The sequence below is a fragment of the Emydura macquarii genome, unplaced genomic scaffold (genome assembly GCF_026122565.2).
Source record: "Emydura macquarii macquarii isolate MOO-44397 ecotype Brisbane River unplaced genomic scaffold, CSIRO-AGI_Emac_v2 contig_1451, whole genome shotgun sequence".
NCBI classification, from domain to species: Eukaryota; Metazoa; Chordata; order Testudines; family Chelidae; genus Emydura; species Emydura macquarii.
The window spans coordinates 4,236,509-4,254,573 of record NW_027131588.1 but is presented as its reverse complement, the minus strand read 5'-3'; the positions used below and the strand labels follow the sequence as shown (position 1 = coordinate 4,254,573).

The 18,065-nt window shown below is 37.8% G+C and overlaps 1 protein-coding gene across 12 annotated transcripts in view; it reads left to right on the top strand.

Moving 5' to 3' along the window:
• The window catches only part of MPDZ (multiple PDZ domain crumbs cell polarity complex component), a 270,908-nt gene that overhangs the window by 72,648 nt on the left and 180,195 nt on the right, over nt 1–18,065 (top strand). For 10 of the 12 annotated variants that reach the window (XM_067553100.1, XM_067553090.1, XM_067553097.1 and 7 more), the window contains 7 exons: nt 1,362–1,508; nt 2,211–2,375; nt 5,147–5,335; nt 7,571–7,780; nt 9,640–9,756; nt 13,453–13,614; nt 17,006–17,293. In XM_067553100.1, the coding sequence (XP_067409201.1) occupies nt 1,362–1,508; nt 2,211–2,375; nt 5,147–5,335; nt 7,571–7,780; nt 9,640–9,756; nt 13,453–13,614; nt 17,006–17,293 (1,278 nt within the window). The remainder of the gene's footprint in view (nt 1–1,361; nt 1,509–2,210; nt 2,376–5,146; nt 5,336–7,570; nt 7,781–9,639; nt 9,757–13,452; nt 13,615–17,005; nt 17,294–18,065) is intronic. The other 2 variants (XM_067553099.1, XM_067553093.1) reach the window with 2 other exon arrangements.

The following is an 18,065-nucleotide window of genomic DNA, read 5'->3' as shown; positions in this document are numbered from 1 at the left end:
TGAAAACATTCAGTTTTGGTTCAGAACGAACCATATTTGTTTCAGATTTTTGTTCAGCCACTGAATTGAAAAATCAGTTATTCACTCAACTCTACTTGTGATCTTTCATCCATTCTATGTAATGAATGAATTGTTTTGATTGATATAATAAACAAACTACTGCATGGGGCATTTATAATAAACAACAATGAAAAAAACTCAGAATGAAGTGCTTGATTTTTCAAAATTGCCTGCCCACAAGTATACACTCCAAAATGAAAGTTACGCATGCAATAGTGCACACGTGCAGTGACTGCATTTGTACAGGCTAAAAGGATATGTTTGTGTGATAATGGCCAGGTAATTAAATAACTGTCCATTTATACAAGCAATTGCACAGTATGCATATGCAATTGTGCTAATAGTTTGTACTGAATTTAGGTGGAAAGACCCTATCCACTCTTATAGCCAACGTGGGAGTAGGCAGAATTTTAGTTCCGGTGCTCAGGAGATTACAAGGATTTTTCTCCTCTGTACTCCCTTGAAAGCATGCAGCACCCCAAAGGAACATACAAGGCAGGGCGAGGTGGGGGCCATGGCTCCAATCTCTCCATCCCCATTCACTGACGAGCGGAGCTGGCAATCTGCAAATGGGGTAGTAAATTTCATTTTACAGACCTGTGTAGCATCAAATGTGCAGCCTCTCTCTGCTTGAGAACTCCAGTAGGGAAGTGTCTGTCGAATGCCTGATTGTGAATCCGTCTGTTGTGTAGAAGACGTGAGAGACATAAGGTGGGTGAGGTGTAATATCTTTTATTGGACCAGCTTTTGAGCTCCACCAAGGAGTTCAAGTCTGTGGAGCTTGAACGCTTGTCTTTTCACCAACATAAATTGGGCCAGTAAAAGACATTACCTCACCCGTCTTCTCTCTCATAGATCCCGAGACCAACACAGCTATGACAGCACTGCAAGCATAGAAGACATTTCCTTTTTAAAATATTGTAGTTATTAGACTATGTAGCTGCGTAATTTCTGCTGGATTGAGCCCTTTGATTTTAGCCTTCGTTCCATTTGTATGAAGTTCCACCTGGATACTCTTCATCTATAGGGTAATCTTTGCTACCAGCAGTTGTAGTCCTCGAAGTAGAATGGGAAGTTACAGTTGGCTGCTTCCTTTCAGCTTCTATTGTGATTTCATCTTGTGTTGATGTAAAACTCATGTGCAAAGGTTCTCTCAAATGAGTGAATTTGTGGTTTAAAAGTCTGCTATATCTGACAAAAGTCTAATATCTCCCTTCTAAAACTACCGTTTCTTTGTGAATTTGACCGAAAAATAAGAATGTCTTTGTGTGCTAAATATAACTGTTTCTCAATCTTTGTAGGTGGCTGAAGTTAACAAATTTAGTGAAAGCAGTGGGTTGGGGATAAGCTTGGAAGCTACCATGGGACATCATTTCATCCGATCTGTTCTCCCAGAAGGGCCAGTTGGACGATGTGGCAAGCTGTTCAGTGGGGATGAACTGCTAGAAGTAAGGGAGAATTCCCACTTCTTTGCTCCCTTATATAGTAAGGTTCTGAGAAGGTAGCCTGTTTCTCACATCTCGTGCCTTTTTGGATGTGACATCTCTTCTACCACACAATTCTTTAAGTAAAATAAAATATAAAAATATAAACAGCTAGTAGTTGAATTTTCAAAGGTACAGTATCTGATGATCCAAGAAGTGTACAAAAATTCAGGATTTAGTCAAAAGATATTTTTTTAAATGATGTAAATTTGGTTTTAATGAAGACAAGGAAACAGTAAGATTCATTTTGGTCCGTACATAGTGTAACTGTTCCTACTAGCTCTGCTTAAGTTGTTCAATCTTGATCTGCCATATCTTTGGTTTTCCACTTCTGGGGGAATCTCTCCAGAGAAGAGTCCCTTTCAACCCAAAACATGTGGAGGTTTTAAGATGTGAATACATAGTTTTTATGAGATCACCAAACTCATTACCCATTTTTGTCTATTCACTTTAAAACTTTATTTTGGATCTGACCCTGCTCAATGGACTTCAGTAGTAGCAGGACTGGGCCCTGTATTGATATATTTGCGAACAAATAAAAAAAACGAGATGTGAAGAGAATATTTTTAATTGGCTGTACACTGATGCTGCATTTTTTTCATGCTAACCAGATTATTCTCATTTTTATTCTTTGTATTTCTGCCGAATGTGTTTTGTTTTTCTCAGGTGAATGAAATATCTTTGCTTGGGGAAAGTCACAAGGATGTGGTAAATATTTTAAAAGAGCTGCCTATCAAGGTGACGATGGTCTGCTGCCATCCCATTGCTCCACCCATCAGTCACTCTGAGTTGGACAATCTAACCCTCCCAGAGGTTCAGCTTACTGAAAAGGTATTTCTGTTAATTTAAAAAACAGCACCTTATTTATTTATATTTATTATAAAATGTATCTTATTATAAACACACAATATTCATGTATAAAGATATAAAAGACCATCATAATTTCTACAACTTTTATTTAAAGCAAAATTACTGATGGAGAAGGACAATCTTTCCCTCAAACGATATACCAACTCACTAGCCGTGACTCAAACAAAAGAGAAGAGATTGCCTTACATCATGCCCTAAGAGAAACAGATATAATCTCCATATGACCCCTGGTGGAGGAAAATTCCAAGGTCAAAGCTTGAGAAACTCCATAGAAAGGATTTTTAATGAATCTGTAAACTTGGGTGTTGTACCCTATCATTGGAGAACTGTTAATATAGTACCTGTTTTTAAGAAAGGGGAAAAGACTGTGATTCAGGAAACGACAGACCTGTTAAATCTCATTTGTATGCAAGGTCTTGGAACAAGAGAAAATATTTAAGTAAATGGTAATTGGGATAAAATACAGCAAAATTAAGTCATGTGTTCTGTATGACCAGAATGCATTGAGGATGATTCAGAGCTTGGCTGTTTGATTCTACATGCTATGCAAATAAGGATATAGAACATGATAAATGGACATAGCTTTGTTACAATGTGAATGTGTTGTTCATAAACTCAAAGCTGTATACACACAGGCCTTCTAAATGTGGAGAAATGTCCTGCATATCTAGCAGGACTTTTCATTAGGAGATCTAAAAGCACTTTATGAAAGTGGTCAGTATCCCCATTTTACAGATGGGGAAACTGAGGCACAAGAAAGTAAAGTGACTCACCCAAGTTCACTCAGCAGGGCAGTGGCAGAGCCATGAACAGAACAGGGCACTGGACTGGGACTTGGGAGGCCTCTGACTCACACTACAAATTAATCCAGGCAATATCTGGAATAATGATACCCCTGATCCTATATGGATCTTATCATGTCAATGTGAGGAGCTCAATTACTTGCACATATTCTGAGTAACAGTGGAAAGTTGTCAGTTATTGCAAATTGTGGAACAGGACACTGTGGTAAAGGGGCTGTTGAGAAGATAAGAGAACATTTATAGTCTGTACACATGCTTTTATAAGCTGTAATCATGAGGTTTTCATACAGATAGGGAATAGTGTCATGTAAATAATGAGGGATCTTTCTTATCTGGAAATCATTTTGTAAGCTCTTACTATACCTCTGCAAACTATTTGCTATATCCACATATATGGCTATGTAGTGTGGCGAGGTGGACCTGTTTGGCCCCATGGGTCTGCACTCCTTACAGCTATGCCGGTGGTGTGGCTGGGTGGGAGCAGGGGACGGGGGGGGGGCCCAGTCCTGCCCTCTACCCTGGGCCCCGACCCAGGGACCCTGCAAGGAGTAGCCTCAAACAACTTAGTCCAAGGGCTGCTACCTTCCCTGGGTCGCTCGTCTGTAGCCCCCCCCCCGGCTTGTGGTCCTCCTTCAGGCTCTTTGGGGCCGGCGTCTTCTGGTCTTGGTTGGACAGGCTCCTTCTTACCTCCTGTGGCTGGGTGCTCTCACCACACCCACACGAGCTCCTCCACCGGCTCCACACCTTGCTGCTGCTGCTGCTGCTGCTGCTGCAGCAGCTGCTCTACTGACTCCCACCTTGTAGTAGCTCTGCTCCACTCAACTCTCTCTCAGCTGCCCCCATCTGCCTGACTGGGAGGCTTTTAACTGCTGAGGCAAGCTCCTTGATTGGCCCCAGCTGGCCTGATTGGCGTAATTGGCCTAATTGCCCTGGAGTGGCCCCAGCTGGATCACCCAGGGAACAAGGATTTGCTAAGCCTGGGGCTGATATATATGCCTTCCAGCACCCTCCTATAGCCGTCAGCTGGACGTGTCACAGTAGACTCTGATAATATCGTGCCTCACGCAATACAAATTTTATGTAACATAGTTTTGCCAATTCTCTCAGTGCTGTATCTGAATGCCTTGCTGCTGTTGAGATGCTATTGCATTCAGTATCATTCATACAACTGGTATTGCACGTTATCGCCACATAACTGAGACATCTCTTTGTATGTGTGGTGGTAGTCTGTGTGTTAAGGCATAATTCATTACCTCAGAGACTGTTTGCAAACTTAACTCACTTAGTGTATCTGTATGAAAGCAGTTAAGAATGTTGAAGTTGTGTTTGGTGTTTTTTCTAGAGGGAAATCCACCAGGAATTTTGAATTCTGTTCTTTTATGGCATATGAAGCAAGATTTGTCTCCTCACTGCTAAGCTTCTGTATACCACTACAGGAATGAATATTGTTGCTTTTCTGCTCTTCTATCAGTACTGTTAAATAAGTTAGAATGGTGTATAGGTCGTAGATATAAACTATACATTTTTCTCAGACGCTGTGATGATAGATGTAGTATAAATGAGTAGATAGCTAGATAGAAAACCCTCACTGATATTCATAGAATGATTAATTCTGCATGCAAGAATCCACTCGAATGCATAATACCCCATATTGGGAGTGCAATTTCCTGTGTTTGCTTGCGTGTTTTATGACTAGCATTGACCCTGTTCTTTAAACGATATTATAACACTTGGGCACTGAAGTTTAGTCCTCCTATATTAGATTTATTATGTTTTTTGTTTGTTACACTCCCTAGGTACTCAGCAACATCAGATAGTCTTTGAACTTTTATCTCAATTTTAGTGTGCAGCAGTTGGGTACTAGTAATTCATGAAATTTAATATATGCCACATTAACATGGGGTTGGTGGGTTTTCTTTGTCTTTCCAGTCTCATGTAGACCTTGGTGAATTCATTGGCTCTGCAGACACAGAGGGTACTGGCTTCGAAATGGCTGATGTGGGTCAGAATGCTGATGAGGTACAAGGATCTCCTTTGGCAATGTGGGAAACAGAAATACAACACGTTGAGCTGGAGAAAGGGAGCATGGGACTTGGCTTTAGCATATTGGACTATCAGGTAACATCTATATTCCTTATTTCAAAAGAAGGAGGTAAAATATTTTGTATTGAACATAGATCACATCCATCTTCTTGTATGTCTTTTTGATGTAAGGTGCTCACAAAACCAGACAATATTTTCAAATATGTTAGAATAACCAGATAATTGAAAATTGTCATACTCCTCCTGGGTCTTACTCTGACATCTCATTAACTATATTTGTCATTCCTCTTATATTAAGATCACAAGCTGTCTCAGTCTATCCCAGATAAATAAATATCCATACAGAGGGCTAGGTTTCCCAAACGTGTTGCTTCCAATTTTGTGGGTGCAATGAGTTGTATGCACAGCTCAGCATGTTCGGGGATTCTACCCATGTGATTTGCACCTGCAGCTCAGTACTGAGAGACACAAGTGTTCTGGTTTGCATCTAGAGTTCAACTGCAGTTGCAGTTTATACCCATAGTTCATTTCTTATGGGTAGACTATTACAAGGGCCACTGGGTCTTTTGAAAATACACCCCACAGTATTTCTTTACATAGGGAGCAATTAAGTAAAGGGTAACATTGTCTAAATGGCTGCAAATTCTGGAGATTATCAGAGAAATGTACATTTCTTATGACCTTTCTGATATTTACTGTGAACATATTTCATATTTATCTCCATCAGGTCTTCAAGATTTCATGAAATTGATTCACTGTGATCTCGTATAATATGGAAAAGTCATTCATAATATTTATACTTTTCTCAGGAATATGAATGATGAGCTAAACTTACAGTATATTTTATATGGTTTGAAAGGGCTTTTATCTTTTATTTCTAGCAAATTTTCAGTTAATTCTTAATTTTGACTATAGTTACGGTGACATGAGCGTGAGTGATTTTGTTCATAATACTGAATTCCTTGTGGCATAATGGGATAACTGCAAGCAGATTCCTTGCAAGGGGAGAGGATATTCAGTATGACACACAGGTGTATTTTTCTTAATTATAAAATGCAGTCCCATCTCATATGACACTGTAAATTCTTTTGGATGAAGTTGTGAGGTGGCTGCCCACTCAAGTAATGTCTCCAGAGAGATGCTATTTGTATTACGCCATGTAAGACTTTATTATACAGTATTGTTAATGACAATCTTATTGTAATTCCCATGGGATGTCAGGGAACTTTGTCATTTCTTCATATTAACTCTCGAGTCGCTTATTTTCATACTTTCATTTGCCACCTTGGCACTACAAGTTGTTCATCTTTTCCAATACTGTACTTAAAATCTTGGCATGGAAAGTTGCTATGGTGTCTAAGTTGAAATTGCTAAATATGTTGATCTAGGTACTGCTATGTACTTTAGGATTTTAACCACTAAGCTTTTAGAACTAATAAAGCTTATACTGTATTATGTAATATCCTACTGTGTTTGCACAGTGGAATGAAAGTAACATATTGTGGAAAATTAACATCTGAAGTTCTAACTATGATCTTTGTGAGAGATTCTGAGCACTATTATGTAAATGTATATAACTATGATATTTTAGATTTGTTAGAGATGAAGTTCCTGTCCTTGGTCTTTGATTACAATATGTTTAATTAAAATGCATGTGTCAAGGAGTGGGGCCTAATTTTTAAAAATGTTAAAAGCAAACTTTACTTGTTGTATACTATTGATTATCAAGTGTTTTGTAAATTTACTTTACAGTGGCATGTCTGTCTCTGTCAAGTGTTTAATTATGTACATATAAGGGCTCCTCTCTTATTATAAACTGCCTTAATGACTGAGTGAGATCAAGTACTAGCAAGGAAACTCCGTAAATAAGCCCTTTGGTACATCAGAGCCTGGGTGTGTTAACCTTCCAACACTGCAAGGCCCATCTTTATCCCCAGGCATTTGAACATGTGGAAGGTGTTTGTATTAATTGCTCCCATGTAATTGCTCGTTACAGTGGGAAGTGCAGTCCATGTTTCAGTAGTTTACTGTGAAACTAATTGATGTAAAAGCACTCAAAACATGTGACGAGTAATTATTTGTGCTTTTACATCTCAAAATAAACGAATAAATAATAGGGCCAGATGCAGAGGTCTTTTCTAAGTGTCCTCCGTCGTTTACTGAAAGTAAGCTCACTTTGAAGAGTCATCTGGAGCTTGGCTGAGTAAGGTCTGATTCATGGTCTCAGGAGCTGGCCTATAGAAGTTATGTAGCTTTTTATGAATTTAAAATAAAGATGTGAACTGGTTTCCTCACTTTGTCTTCAATTAGGACCCAGTGGACCCAGCAAACACAGTAATTGTAATCCGCTCATTAGTTCCTGATGGTGTTGCTGAACAAGATGGCAGACTTCTTCCTGGAGATCGGCTCATGTTTGTCAATGATATCAACTTGGAAAATGGCAGCTTGGAAGAAGCTGTACAAGCACTGAAAGGAGCACCAGTAGGAACAGTTAGAATAGGAGTCGCCAAACCACTGCCTGTAAGGATTGGGCGCTGGATGATTGCTTTTCATATGTTGCTGGCCAATATCTTTGCTTAATCTGTGGTTGCTTTGTGCTACTCAGATGGCATAAAGCAGCCAGAAAGCCATTTTAGCTGATTCACTAAATCTTCTCCTGGCTTGTGGGAAATCCCTGGGTGGCACAATGTAATAACTCTACCGCCCCTTACTCTTGCCCCCTATTTTATAGGGTGTGGCTGGGGAAAAGGGGAATGATTGGAGCATCCCTATGCTTATGGTGAATCCCAGCTTCCAACACAGTAACCAATGGCTGTGGATAGCTTAGCATCGTCCTGAGGATGCTTTCCGATATACGAGGGTTTGTAAAGACCAACCTTGTATCCCCTTTCCAGACAGTGCTAACTCTGGTGTTATCCAGGACTTACAGGCCAAAACATAATATCAAACATATTTAGATTATGCTCTTTTTTAAAGGTGGTTACATTTCAGTTCATTTAGTGTAAACCTAATAGGTAACAATTCAGCTAATCAGAGTGAGAGGACGTTGTGCAGTTACTGACCCCTAACTGTGTGGTTATCTGTTGTTCATTTCCCTGCACTCTAGCTGACGGATCCTAATTTGAATGATGAATTCAGAACACTTTGCAAACATTAATTAAACCTCAAATGGTCCCTTTTTGGTTAGCAAGCATTCATTATCCCCATTTTTTTAGAGAGAGAAATTAAAGCATACCAAGAGGGTAAATAGCTTGCTCAAAACCACATAGTGATACAGTATTAGAGAGAGACCTGTATAGAATCCAGATCTCATTAAACCATACTCCCTTCCTCACTGACCAGTGAAATTAAACAAAGCCTTTGGAATAATGCTTCTGTGAATAATTATAGGGTAAAAGCAAAATATTGGGTTAGAATCTCCCTGAGTGTAACTCCACTGACTCCAATTTCCACCATCAGAGGATCTGGCCCATTTTATTTATAAGATTGAATGAACTTTTTTTCTTTTGAGTGTTGCAGTCCTACAATCCTTTCCTACACAGAATTTTCCTTGATTTCAGAATTTCAGGCAAGTAACTCTATAGCAATAACAACGCTTACAAGGACTTCTGGTCTTTTTTCATTAAAAGAGAGATTTTTAACTTGTTTCCTGTTTAAAAAAAATTAAAAATTGAAGGTTAGAGTGCATATTGCACTCTTACAAAACACATTTTTAAGAACTAATATCTTGTTAAAGCATGAAAGAGGCTGAGGCATGATTAAATGTTACTTTTCTATTCCCTGGCTTCGTCTAAAGCTTCAGCTTTCGGTATTTAACACATTACACTTGCTGAGTTCTGCTGTACTAATGTGTTTGACAGATGCATCTAACAGCAGCAGCAAATTACATGGGAAAAATTGTTGTATCTGTATTACATTGACAGAGTATGTTTTTTGTCATCCTAGTGGCTGGCCTACAAAGAGGATAAAAGCTCACTACTGCTACCAATTAACAGTTACTCCCTTAGGTCAAGTAGTAAAGGTCTATAGTTTCAGTGATTAAAATTCTGGGCTCTATATCCCTTTGTGGACCATGCGATGACAGTGTTAGTAAATTATGGGCAAAAAATACAGACCTTAGATTTATTTGTACGGTATGTTATGGGTTCTGTGGACCCTAATGGTGGACAGCCCAATGTTTCATTACTACAGCAGATCAAACAACTTGTGAAGGATAAATGTGTATCATTTTACTTACCTGGCACTATCATTTTGATTGAGCTGATCTCTCTTCTATACTTAGTATTTATTTGCATTTCTAAAACTCTCTTAACATTGCTGACTCTGCATGTCCTGTATACTGGCCACTTATCCAACTCAGAGCTTCTTTTTCTTCGCAGCTTTCACCAGAAGAGGGTTATGTTTCTGCTAAGGAAGATTCCTTTTTCTACACTGCCCAGTCACTTGAGGAAGAAGGGCCAGTTGATGCAGCCCTGTTCCATGCTGAGCTAGCTCTGGTTAGTGGGCACAACTTACCAACATTACTAAAAGGGTTTAATATAATTGTCTTTGCCTTCTCCAAATGTAATGAAAAGTCTTGTTTTATCACTCTGCTTATGATTTTTTTTTGAAGTGTTTAGCCTCACTTCATGTGTGAACTATGATGATCTGGCCAGAACCCCAGATGCTGTAAATTGGCATAGCTCCATTGAAGTCAATAGAGCTCCACCAGTTTGCACCAGCTGAATATCTAGCCCATAATGTTGTAGTTATTGAAAAATATTTGACTAAGATTTTTTCAAAGCCAGCTAAGAGATTTGGATGCCCAGTTCCCATTGAAATGATGGGCATTGGGCATTCAAATCTCATAGGTGGCTTTGAAAAATCTTGCCCTTTGCACATGAGCTTTTATTTGACTACATTGTAGAAACTTCTATTTAGTGACGTGATAATGTACGTCTCTTCTTCTTTAATAGTTTGAAAAGTCAGTGGAAGTCTGTTTTGCTTCTAAATGGCCTTCTTGTTGTGCAACTTTCTTTAAAAGTTGCCCACATTTCTTTTTTGAATAGCTGTATTTATACTACAATGTTGTTCAGTGATCACAAGATTTGCAAGTATAAAAGCTATGGACTTCCATAGTGAAGCAATGTAAATGAAGAGTAGATACTTTTACATATCCCAGAAACTGCCAATAAGAGTCCAGACTTTAATGTATTCTTCTCTTCATTTGTGCAGTCTTAGGTCCTGAACTTGCAAGATTTCTTAAGAATTACTGAATATCTTCAGATTCCATTTATGTCATATTTTGATGTAGATATGAGTTGAGGAGTTTAACTTAAATTTTTAAACAAGTGTCAGCATCCTTAAAGAGGATGTTTCATACAGAAAAACCTGTTGACTAGGAGAATTAAAGGCTTCCATAGTTTGTCATAGTTTTTCTTAGCTTGTTTGTGAATTACAAAAGTGCTTTCTTCTAACAGTGTCTTTAAACCCCACTGTCCATACCCTCTTCCTGTTTAATCTTGTCTTGAGACCATGGTACAGTATTTATTATAATAGAGTTATTTTCCCAACAGCAGGATTATGGCTTCATTGATACATCAAGGAGAAACTAGTTTGTGAGAAATTTCCTTTATTGCTACTTTGCCTGAGGAAGGACAAAGTAAAAACTGATCTCAGAATTTGGTCCATAGGTCATCTTGCCCATGCAACTCAGGGGTTCACATTTCAAGAGGGATGTTAATAAATTGGAGAGGGTTCAGAGAAGGGCCTGGAGAATGAATAAAAATTTAGACAAACATGAGTTATAGTGATTGAGCTCTTTGAGTCTATCTATATAGTTTGACAAAGGAAAAGTTAAGGGGTGACTTGATTATAGTCTAAGTATCTACGTGGGGAACAAAGATTTAATAATGGGCTCTTCAGTCTAGCAGAGAAAAGTACGACATGATCCCCTGGTTGGAAGTTGAAGTGAGACAAATTCAGACTGGAAATAAAAAGGAAATTTTTTGACAGTGACAGTAATTAATCATTGGAACAATTTACCAAGGGTCATGGTGGATTCTCCATGACTGACAATTGTTTCAAGATTGGTTCTTTTTCTAAAAGAACCACTAAGAATTATTTTGAGGAAGTTCTATGGCCTATGTTATACAGCAGGTCAGACAGATGATCACAAAGGTCCCTTCTGGCCATGGAATATGAAAAATGTTTGGAACAAAATGCTGGTATTAGTAATACAAATAATGAAATATTTATAAGGTCTAAATTCTCAAAACTGGATGTATAAATTGTATTTGCAAAATGGGAATTTGCATGTGCAGTTACAAATTGAAGACTCAGACTGCAAAGTATATGCAGTTACTTGTTTCCCATTTGTAAATATAGGGCTGAATGCTGAAGTCCTTACTCACTTTTCACTCAATCCTTTTTCAGGCACAGTTTAGCCTTTAATCTAAATTTGGCTGAATATGGACTGAAGGTAAAATTATCCAAAACACCTAAGTGACTTAGTCTCCTAAGATCCATTTTCAAAGGAGATCAAGGCTCTTAGGAGCCTAAATCTCCTTGGAAGTCAGTGGGATTTAGGCTCCTAAGGATCAGATTTTCAAGGATATTTAGGCATCTAACTCCCATTGAAGTGGAGACAGATATTTAAGGGTATTTGGGTACCTGACTGTTATGTGTTTAAATCACTTTTGAAAACGGGACTCAGTACAAATATTTAAGAGTCTGAGTTAAAATGAAGTGAGAAGCTCAGGATTTGGCCTGTAGGTGTTGCGTATACAGTTTAGGCATACATTTTTGAAAATTCAGCCTTCAATGCCTGCCATAAACATACAAAATTCAGAAGAAAATGTTTCATTTCATCTTTCATCTGGCCTGTTGTGGCCTAGCAACACGTGTTTTGGGAGTTTGAGTTAGGTGTGATGCGTTATGTAGTCTGGGGCATAATCTACCTAGTGGAAAAATATACTGCATGTGCTGTTGTAGCTAAGCACAAGAGAGTCAGTTGAATAGTAAACAATTACTCTGAATTAGGTAAGAGTGCAATGTAGTACTTTTATTTTCTCTCCACACACCTATGAAAAATTGTCTGTTATGAGAAAGGGCCATGTGCATGAGCGCAAGGGTCTCAATGGAAATAGAAAATATTCTGCTTTAATCAATGGATCAATACATCAATGATGCAACAGAAGGAATCAATCCTTTGGAGCCATTTCAATCTATTGTGACAATTATCAGAATTGGGAATCTGAAATTACTAATTAATAATATGATTAACCATATAAAATAAAACACAGTATTATGAGCTGTGTTTCCAGCTGTATTTAGAAAGGTTTTAATTTGTGGATTATCGACAGAGTTGACTATGTTTGCTTCTTATGGCGTTGACAGTGTAGGTATGATTCTGGTCTCATACACCAATTTTACACTAGTGTATTTCTTGATTTACACTGGTGTGAATGAGATTAGAATTAGGAACATAGTATATAAATGATAAAGTACAGTATAATACTTCTGTACTTGTATATACATACTAAAATCCTTATGAAAATTGTGCATGCATATAGTATGTGATTTTTTAAAAACTCTTGATCTGTCATATTAATCATCATCTCACATTAAAAGAGAACTTACAAACTTTTTTATTAATATAAATTAATTTGGAAATATGGGGACTAAGTAAAGGTTATAAAACTCCAGAAGTTTATATTTTTTAAAAATATTTATTTCCCTTTTAAAAACAGCCAAGCCTATTTAAACAAACTATATGGGGGGAAAAATAATTTGTCCCTAAAATGTGGCATTGAATGAAGTTTCCCATTTTTGTAGCATTTATTTGCTCCAGATAGAAAACAAAAAACATCTGAGGGATTTGTTGATGGCATGGAATAAAGCAGCATTTTTCCAGTATGTAATATCAGTGGTCATAGCCATTAGCCCATCTCTGCCCTTAAGTATTTGCAAAAACTCAGAGCCATATTGGGCTTTCAGATACACCTGTGCAACCTCTATTCAGTTTGGGGATACATAAGTGTAATTGAGTGTGGAATTTGAACCACTGTGAATAGAAGACTTTGTGTAAAACACAGAAATAGAAAAATATTAAGCAAAGTACAAGGAAGTATTTAGCCACACATGTGCAAGTGTTTGGGGCTTATGTGGTCTGTAGGTAGCAAATAGCCTGATTAAATTACCTTTGTTGTTAGGTGGACTCAAGTGAAGCAGATCTAGTGGATGAATCCACCTTTGAATCACAGTATACTTCAGACAATGATGACACCTTCCAGACTTCTGTGTTAGCTCTGCACAGCAGTGCCTGTAACTATGGTCTGAACTATAGCCTCTCTCTTCCATCATCAACTCCCAAGGTAAAAAAGAAAAGATACTTTTATTGACGGCAAACCTTGATTACAAGTATAAAAAGCTCAAATGTTTGTCTAGCTGCTGTATTAAATGTAGAGGCGTTATGTTTCCACAGTTCCATCTGCTCATAGGTTCATTATCAGATTAAAATGCAATTTCATTTAGATAATGTTGATTTGGATATCTTTCAGACTTGTATGTCAGAGAGAGAAGGAGATAGCTACAAGGTTCAAAGATTTTGATTGTGTTTTGTATTACCAGAAAGATAAACTATTTGGAGACAATTTGTAACATCAAATTTGTGCTAAGTAGTTTGCTACAACAATGTGAATTCTTATTAAACTTCAGATCATATTAAAGACTTTCTACATAAATGGCTGTACACAAAAAATTGCATTATATTACAGGTACGATAGTCTAGGCATGAAAGCATGAAAGCAAAAGTTACTCCTTTTCTGCATATCTTTATTACTGTGTAGATAGAATTATGTTAATTTACTATGTTCCTGAGACAATTGATGCTATAATTGCTGATTGAGATTCCATTAGTAGATAAACTCAATTAACCAAACAAGTTCCTTTAAAAATATTATAAAAATGATTTTTTATTTTTGTGCCGTTCACGTACCCATATTGAATTGCTTTTATATAGATGGTGCCTTTTTTTCCCTCTGTCATTGCTTTTTCTCCTTTTCTTGGCAAACTGAATTTTTTTTAGCCAGGACTTTTCCAGTGCATTTCTTCGAGTATTCAAGGTAGATCTGTCATCTTTGCAGGTGCCACCATGTATTTTTCTTGGGGGGGTTTGCAGTATAATCGAGTAGGACAGCTGCTGCATCTTCCTCCACACCTGAGATTCAGTGGCTGGCCTTATCCCGTCTGGAATGCGTTCACCCTTTACTAGCCATGGGACTGAAGGCTGAGTTCATCTCCTAATGGAATCTCCTAATCCACAACAGACTGTACCTTTGCTGTGCCAATGAGACAGATTGCATTGTTTAACCCAGTAATTGTTACTTAAAGGGATTATGCTATATGCATGCTGAGAAACATACATTTTGCAGGACAAAGGCTGGATTTATAGAATATACCATGTTGAGGATTCCTGAAGTCTTCAATTATTTTCAGCATTTTTTTAAAAAAGGTCATTTTTATTTGAGCTTTTAAAGGTTATGGGCCTGATTCTTCACTGCCTGGCTCCTAGTGCAACTATTTACACCGGCGCAAAATGGATGTAAAATGTTAATGTTCTAATCTGGTACACGTTCAACTTCTTGCACAAATGTAAATGACTACACAAGGTGTAAGGCAGTAGAGAAACCTATGTTAACAAGGAGACCTGTGAAACAAGTGGCTGATACAATACAACTGAAAGAGGTGTATGTTAATAGACATTATGAGGAACACAGTGTAACTGGATGTGTCTAGCTATTTGGAAAGTGCATTATATTTGATCGGTCACTGTAATATACTAAGACTTTTGAGTGCCTTGTTGTTTTCAAAATAACTGAAGGGAAATGTTTTAAATCAAAACAATCTGAAGCATTTTCCTCAAATAAAATTAGAGGAATAAATATGAGTAGCAAAGTTTAAAGCATTGACCACTCTTACAGAGTAACAAAAAATGTGGGGAGAGGCACCACTTTAATTCATTAATTCAATATATGCACTAAAATATAAAACCTAAAGTTCTCATTGATTTCAATGGGAGCTGGATCAGTCCCTTTGAGTAAATATAGTGTTAAAGGTGGGTATGGCAGATGTCTTTAAAGTGTGCTGATGATGATTAAATAGATTAGAGTTCCTGTGTTCTGTTCTATAAATGGTAGAAGCTATTTTACTTTTATTACATCATGGTGATTAGAAGGATTTAGGCTTTTATCTCTTCAAATGTAATTTTAGATTGAATACTCAAATGTGAGTCTGTTTTGATGATTATCCAGTGTCTTCTGAAATAGTTTCTTTATGCATATTTACCTTTTTCTCCCTTCTTTGTATTTACTGCATTGGATACTAATATACTGAAAAGTATAGCTATGCGTGGACATCTGGGCGGGCAGTGGCTAGGTGGGTGAGTGTAGCTATCTTATATCAGTGCAGGGATTCTCCTTTTTATATCTGTGCAAGAGAATGTTGTCCATCTTAACACACACACACTGAGTATTCACATGGTCTTCAAAAAGAAAGAAGCAACTTCTTTTAGACTGTCATTGACTTCAGTGCATGGTACAGATATGGTTCATTTCATGATGCAAGGACGGGAAAGCTACATCAGACACAGTCTATTCATATTTATTCTCCTAATGATTCTATTCCTGCTGCCTGAAAAACTAATGACTTCCCATCTTCTGCTGTACTGCTTGTGCATTTGCTCTCACTTGGTGACTGGACAAGGAGCAAGCAGTGCATAAGCCCGTAAAAAGGCACTGAAAATAAATTTTAATGCCTTCAGTTGTAAAATGTCACAGAAAACTACTGCTTGCTGTTCACTTCTAGATTTCTAAAGGTGGTTCCTATAGAAGATGAATGATATCTGAGAGAGGAATAGGGGATATTGTGAGAGCATTGTAGGAGAACTAAAACATAAATGTGGGAGAGAGATCCTGTAACCATAATAAAATATGTTCAAGAAGGAAAGAGCTGGAATAAGAAAATTTGCACACTGTTTCTGATGTTGAAGGAAAATACTTTTGTCTGTGATATATTGTTTTACAGTAGTTAGTAGCTTGCATTTTTAAAAAATGACTAGGGATTTTGCATGCCAGTTTGCAGATCTTTAAAGGGCCTGATTTTCAGGAAGTGCTAATACCAGGTCCCTTTTTAAGGTGTCTTAAACTGGGCATCCAAAAATCGTGACACCCAAAACCACTAATCAGGCTTGAAAATGTCAAGCCTATCTCTTATATATAAAGATTTACCCTGGTAATGCAGCCCAGGTCAGTGAAATTTGGATTAAATGCTGCTTGGTCTCTTCTAAATAAAAATGTGGATTATTAAAGAAAGTTTGGCAAACTTGAAAACATCCCACACTCGTTTGTTCAGCATTGAGTCTTTTGGTCTTTTATATTCCCCTACTGCAAGTATGCTCTGTTGCATGAGAAGCATAGAAATATTGATGGAGAAAGTCACTAGAGCTATGCCAATTTATGCCAACTGAGGATCTGGCCCGTAATATTTTCTACCATAACTATTTTAATAGTAGGAAAGTGGACTGAGGCAACAAAATAAAATGTTAATAGAAGAAAATCTTATAGTATGTTATAGTAAAATGACTGTGAGTGATCTATGATTTGGGTTTAGCGTCAATTTAACATATTTAGCATAAAATACACATTTTAAAAATACTATATAAGAACATGGATTCCTTTATTCATTATTCCTGATTCTATTTAACAGGGTGTTGGAGAAGAATCCTCAAATGCCTCAATTGATTTCCAACCATCCAACAAGAATCTATACCACATGGATCTAATCCAGGAAGGGAGCGAGAACACATCCTTAAGGGATCCGAGCATGGTACCTGATGCTGATGTTACCATAAAGGATTCTTTGCCTTCAGATGTTCCTGAGAAACATGCTGATTATGAAAATCCACCTGCTTGGACGGAACCTCAGATGTCAGCCGAAGCTGCACAAAATAGAAACTCTATCACAGTGCACCCTGACCTGACTGGAAAAGTAAAGGTCCTGTTGTGTGGCTTTTAAGCAACGGATACTTATTTACATGCCATAGTCATCGTTAGCCAGGAAGTGGCTGTGAGCAAATGTTGATTCCTAACATTGTTATTCCTGGGAGTCAACTGTAGTATCTCACAGCTAGATTGGGACTTTTGGCACAAACCAGAGCAAGGGATTGTCCAGCCCAGGAGTAGCCCTGGCAGGTGGTGTGGCTCAGACACACATCCCTGAATCTCAGTTCTTTCCCTGTGTCCTCCTTGCTCCAGGGGAATGGAGGAGTTAGTAAAGGAATTCGTTGCTGGCCTATAGCCACAATAAATCACTACCATACAGGCTGGGCAAATAGGGGAACTGGAGCCAAAGCTTTAGTCATACTTTGCCCCTCACTGTCAACCTGCTTTGAGGAAGGGAGAAGCAAGTGCATAGCCCGTTTTCTTCTGTGTGTCTGGGCTCAAGGCCTGGGTAGAGCATGAGAAGTGAAAGGGGAGTTCTCCTGGCATCTTAATGCTTCATATGATCACATAGCTCAGTTCACAAACAAGCTGTCAGATACTACTCTGTGGACACAATGAGGTTTTTAATGACAACCACTATGACATACGTTTTCTTTCCATTCGCTCAGTGTGATTTTTAAATAGAAAAAACATTAGATAAGTTGCAATTTCTTATTAAATGAGCTGTTGTTGTTCTTAAAGCTTGGTTTATTGTCAAATATTTGTGATTTTTACATCCTATGCAGTCCAATCATATTTTGAACTTGCTGTTTTGAATTGAAATG